This window comes from Photinus pyralis, unplaced genomic scaffold (assembly GCF_008802855.1).
Source record: "Photinus pyralis isolate 1611_PpyrPB1 unplaced genomic scaffold, Ppyr1.3 Ppyr1.4_LG5, whole genome shotgun sequence".
Taxonomy (NCBI): domain Eukaryota; kingdom Metazoa; phylum Arthropoda; class Insecta; order Coleoptera; family Lampyridae; genus Photinus; species Photinus pyralis.
The window spans coordinates 38900517-38906430 of NW_022170596.1; the positions used below are offsets into that span (position 1 = coordinate 38900517).

The window sequence follows — 5914 nt, forward strand, 5'->3', positions numbered from 1 at the left end:
TCGGTACTGTACAAATGTAAAATATAAATAAGAGAGTGTAATAAATAAATAATAGCTATTAAGATAACTATGCGTATAGATACTTTAAAGGACGATGTCCATTTAAATCGGAGCGACCGAAGGGAGCGAGGTGTAAGAGTCCTTTAAAATATAAAACACTTCAAGATTTTTTATAACATTAAAGCATATTTATTTTTATCATAAGGGAGAAACGTTTCTCAAGGTTGGCGTAGGTAGTCCATGGTAATAGAATCTAACGAAGCGGAGCAGTCCGGTTGTTCAATCACGCTGCAGATTAAGTAATCTGTAAAGATAATCCACAGCTTTTATTGCGTTGCTCAATTTAGGGAGAGTTTAGCGTTTAATGGGTTAAGAAATTTTGACGTTTAAAAACTTCAAATTTGGTTTGTTTGCATCGTATTGGAAATTAATCATGGCTAGAGTTTGAAATTGGTGATTTAGTACCTCTGTAACTTCAATTGCGATGCTTCTGGGTCATCGAGTCAGTGTGTATCTAGTCGGAATACAGGTCCAGTTAACTACTTAATTTAGTATACCTTTGCGAAAAAAATGTTAAGACTATGATTGTAATGTAGCGCAGCGGTTCATTAGATCCAAGTTAAAAGACATCTAAGCATGATGAATGCGTAATTTAAGAAGGTAGGTTAAGACGAAATACCATCGTAGGAAAGGGAGGAATTGCCTTCACCTTGCGTCGGGCATCGGTACTGTACAAATGTAAAATATAAATAAGAGAGTGTAATAAATAAATAATAGCTATTAAGATAACTATGCGTATAGATACTTTAAAGGACGATGTCCATTTAAATCGGAGCGACCGAAGGGAGCGAGGTGTAAGAGTCCTTTAAAATATAAAACACTTCAAGATTTTTTATAACATTAAAGCATATTTTATCATAAGGGAGAAACGTTTCTCAAGGTTGGCGTAGGTAGTAACCATGGTAACAGAATCAACAACATTAGGGACGAAAAATTAAGCGGAGCAGTTTAAGTAGTGTATAAAGCACGTTGCCATTGACGACGTACTTTATAAGAAACTATGGCCCGTATGAATAAAAGTAAGCAAATGCTTATACTTGCAAAATTCAAAGTAAATACTCGTAACTGCCCCTTCATACTGGTCTGTTTAGCATGGTTTAGCAGCGCTGCACTGTGTCCTGTCCTTCTGCTTAGCAGCGCTGCTAAGTGCGAAGGAGCACTTACGAGTATTTACTTTGAATGTTGCAAGTATAAGCATATGCTTCTTTTTATTCATATGGGCCAATGAATAGATTTTAAATGAATCTTAGAAGCTGTTTAAAATATCAGTGTTATGAAATGACCTATTTTATTATATTTAAACAAGACATATCTAGTAACCTTTTTTTATTATGTAACCTAAATTAAAAATTTCCACTTGTTGGATAGGTCGCTTTCTATTTCTTGAGGATGCACTAACATATAAAGCTTGGGTTGTGTTTCACTATGACTATGTTTAGTTTCATGGTACCTTCGTACCTTCCTATCTTCTCTTCTATTAGGTACTATAATCAATGGGCGGTACGTCTTCAAATTGACCTCATTTAGAAGAAGAAATACAAATGAAACGTCACCATTAGTTTAAGCTAGCAGCACATATCAAAATAAAGATATGATTTTTTATTAAAAATGTCAAAGTTCTCATACGCAGAATTAAATTTCACTGGTAGATGATACGGTAAAAAAAATTTCTGCGAAATTGTGATAATTACATTTCACAATGACATGGTAGTCTACTATCGACCCTCAGGTAGATAGATAAATATGTTCCACAGGCTACGTTTTATGTGATTCTAATTGAGCTATAATAAATTAACAACTGCGTGGTTGTGCCTCTTTCTCAATTTGTTTTGTCTCAAATCTCAATGTCGAACAAAATCAACACAGCAAGTCGACCGAATTCGGAATAAGAACCTTGATTTGCACTAATAAAGAAGCCGGCCCCTCAACAATCTATTTTTAGATTGTGATGTAATTTGAAGTATTAGTTTATTATTGCGGCTACCAAAACAGTATAATAATTCTTGAGTAGTTACCGAGAAGGTAAACATTAAAAACATGATCTTGTTAGGCGCCGTAGTGCTTCTTCCACTTTTATTAGTGTTGACGTTGTGGTTCTATTACTATTTCCATTCAGAAAGGTACCTTAAAAATGTCCCAGGACCCAGTGCATTGCCGATTATAGGAAATATCCATCAAGTAGGAGCAACTGAAGGTAAACCACATATAAATAAGTTCCTCTTAATTTCGCTAAACTTCAGTGTATTGCAGATGCATTGCAAACTATGGTGCAGTTTCAAAAGAAGTATGGGCGTATTTTTAAAATGCGAACTATGTTTGACGTACCCAGCATTGTGACGTCCGATCCGAAGTTAATTGAGGAGATCTTAAAATCGTATCAGCTATTGCATAAAGGGGTGGCTTATGATTTCATGCATAGTTGGTTGGGAACCGGTTTACTTACTAGTGCAGGTGTGTATAATTTGCAGATTTTTTTTGATACAGAAGCGCCATTTTAGTGCTTAGTAGCTAAGGTAAGTAAAAACCTTTTGGAATCATTTCATCATCACAGATTTTTAAATCTGTGATTTTATCTAAAGGGTAGTACCAGAAATAATTGAACACAAACATTGGTGCAAGGTATTACACCCTTCCTAGATCATCTAACACTTGAAAAAGGATTGAAAAACTCCCATTAAATTAAATTTCGTGATCTCAAATGCAAAAGCTATTGGAAGCGTCCGATTTGTACACGGCGTTAGTGGGGGAAATTCTGTCCTCCACCCCGGACGCGTATTGGGAGACGATATTATACGTACCTCATTATTGTAGCGCAAAAGCTTCAATACATTGAAGGTCAATGCGAGGGATGTCGGAAATTTACAAATAGGAATTTAACTGATTTTTTTTTAACTGAATATATCTAAAACTCGATCGGCAGAAAACGTACAGCACGTGACCTTATGGGGCATCCAATGTTTGTGCGTGCATGCGTGTTAATTAACGAACTCCTAAACGCGAGTTCATGATTTTGGACTTTATGTTTGTCCGTCTGTGTACATGGATAACTCGCGAACCGTTTCGAATACTTCAATTCTATTTTCGGTATTATGTTTATCATCATCCAAGGAAGAACTGATTAAATTTTCAGTGACCCAGTAGCTCGTTTGCTATATTTGTTGCAAGACGCGTTTCTACCACCCGCACGTTAGTGGGGGAGGTACTGCATTTTCAGCACAAATTTCGCTCCTATATAAACGTCATTTCCCACCACTTACACTTGTTACGAAATTAGGCACTATCGCTGTCTATACTTACTTATTGGGAGTATAAGCCATTTTATGGGAACCTATATGCTCTGAAGATATTAATCGTCTCTTTTCAGATGAAAAATGGAAGAAGCATCGAAGAATGTTAACACCTGCGTTCCACTTCAAAATTCTCGAGGGGTTTATTGATTCGTTCAACCAAATGGGTGAAATATTGTTAAAAAACCTCGAAAGGGAGGTTGGAAAACCATCTTTCAATGTGTATCCATACATTGCACTCTACACATTGGATGTAATTTGTTGTAAGTAAAATGAACGATCAAAACCCAGACAAACTGCACATTTTTTCTTAGCTTCATCTATGGGAACAAACATAAACGCACAGGAAGATTCAAACTCGGAATATGTGCACAATGTTAACGAAATCTGCCGCATCATATCAGAACGCTCTCTCTCTCTCTTAAAATCAATTCCGTTTCTTTATACATTTACCAGCGATTACAAGGCAGAGCGACAGGTATTAGAAAAACTTCATCAGTTCACGGACAGCGTAATCGCGAACCGTAAAAAGGAATTGTTAGAAAGTAACACAGACCAAGATGACGAAGATTCCGATTTCGGAATAAAAAAAAGGTTATCGTTCTTGGATGCAATGCTAAAATTCAAAGAAGACGGCAAAGGAATATCGGACGAGGAAATCCGTGAGGAAGTCGATACCTTTATGTTTGAGGTGAGTCGAAGCCATCAATATTGAGGCTTTGAACGAAAAATGTTCCAGGGATACGATACTACGTCCTCTGGTATTACCAGCATCTTATATTGCCTTTCGATCTACCCAGAGGTTCAAGTAAGTACATAATTTTAGACCGTTTAGGGTGCGTCAAAATAAACGTTGCAGGAATCTGTCGTGGAGGAATTAAATTCAATACTCGACAGCAAATCATCTGAGGTAAACTACCAGCAATTACAAGAAATGAAGTACCTTGAAGTGGTGATTAAGGAATGTATACGCTTGTATCCACCAGTACCGCTTATTGCTCGACGATTTGGACAAGATACGGAAATTGGTAAATACAAAATGAACCGATCTGACTATAAGACCTGTTGTAGGAGGGTATCGCTTTCCAAAGGGAGCAGACATCACCCTTAATCTATACTCACTTCAACGCGATCCAACTTACTTCCCTGATCCAGAAAAATTTGATCCGGGGAGATTCACATCAGAAATTCAAAGTACTAGACCGGTACACTCCTATATCCCTTTCAGTGCGGGACCTAGAAACTGCATTGGTAAGTGCCGCTTGCCGCACTATGTAATTGATTCAACTTTCCATATAATTTTTCCTCGTTTTAGGTCAAAAGTTTGCAATGTTAGAAATGAAGGCAATCATATCAAAAATTCTGATGAAGTTCAATGTTTTACGTTCAATTCCAGAGCACACCCCTTCGTTTGGAGGTGTAGTTGTGCTTAAGTGTCCTAATGGTGTTAATATCAGGCTTGAAAAACGAAAAATGTAATTAAAAAATACTTAATAACACAGGCTCGTGCGCATACATTTATATTATGCATGTTTCTACTGGATGTAATTGAAAATAAAGCTCTCATTTGTGATGAACCTTTGTGATGCACCTTCACCATCAGTGAAATTTCACTTGGGAACTCAATTCAATTTCGCAAAAATTATTTAGCTTAAGATTTATAATTAAAAAATAAATATAATCTATACGTATCTTTCTTTTGATGCAAAATACTAATTGCATACGTTATACTCGAAGATTCCAGATCAACAAGATACACAAATCTGTTATCCATCCATTCAACGATTCCACAATAGATCAAGAGTGTTTTTGTTTCAACCAAGCACATAGTCGTAAAACTGTTGAGGGTAGTTCACAGAGTGATCCTTGCGGGACTGCATAGATTGGATTCTGGATTTAAAGAAGAGGATACTCACGCCGCATATTTGAGCCCCCTTGTCTGTCGTCCGACCCTGACAACATCATACCTCACTCAACCTTCGGGACTAAATTGAGGACGTTGGCGAGGAAGACGGTTTCTAGGACGGTTCTTACACGGATTCATGGATACTTTTGGTTGCGCGAGCATGGGAACTGTCAAATAATAAGATTTTTCAGCGTATGATGAATTCTCTAGAACAAGCAAGCATAAGTTCTTTCGTGGAAATCATGTACAAATTCCATTTGGCTTGATAATTTGCTTTAGAGATTAAGACAAACTGTTCTAATTATCCTCCCAGTTATCATTCTGAGGGATTTTACTTTAGAGATTTCATAAAAAATGAGAGATTGCCCCACCCTTGACCATACCTGCTCGCCATTGACTCTTAAACGGTATGACTCCCGGCCCCAATTACTAGGTATAGTGGCGGTAAGTTCAAGAGGGTCTCCATAGCTGCCGTAGGGGTCGTTATAATTGCCCCCGTAATTCTAAGGCAAACTCTATGCACCTTGCAAAATGTCTGTATGTTCCTCTGGGCGAATGTCTTATGCCACCACACCGATGACGCAAACTTAATGACGGGTTTAATCATTTTAGTGTATATCCAGTGGAGATAGACCCCACTTGTTCCCGAACGCTAGCCTAC

The 5914-nt window shown here is 37.4% G+C and overlaps 1 protein-coding gene across 1 annotated transcript; it reads left to right on the plus strand.

The window, feature by feature from the left end:
- The first annotated feature begins 1995 nt into the window (after positions 1-1995).
- LOC116172231 (cytochrome P450 4c3-like) lies at positions 1996-4924 on the plus strand. The gene is made up of 8 exons (XM_031489401.1): positions 1996-2254; positions 2311-2511; positions 3425-3610; positions 3662-4038; positions 4087-4155; positions 4207-4375; positions 4419-4598; positions 4663-4924. The coding sequence occupies exons 1-8, from the start codon at positions 2098-2100 to the stop codon at positions 4824-4826; spliced, it is 1503 nt and encodes a 500-aa protein (XP_031345261.1). The 5' UTR covers positions 1996-2097; the 3' UTR covers positions 4827-4924.
- The last annotated feature ends 990 nt before the right edge of the window (positions 4925-5914 follow it).

Excerpts from the sequence above, each read along its gene's own strand:
- LOC116172231 (XM_031489401.1), top strand. The coding sequence starts at position 2,098 with ATGATCTTGTTAGGCGCCGTAGTGCTTCTTCCACTTTTATTAGTGTTG. Across the intron at positions 2,255-2,310 it reads TCAAGTAGGAGCAACTGAAG|ATGCATTGCAAACTATGGTG; the intron begins GTAAACCACATA and ends AGTGTATTGCAG. Across the intron at positions 4,599-4,662 it reads GGGACCTAGAAACTGCATTG|GTCAAAAGTTTGCAATGTTA; the intron begins GTAAGTGCCGCT and ends TCCTCGTTTTAG.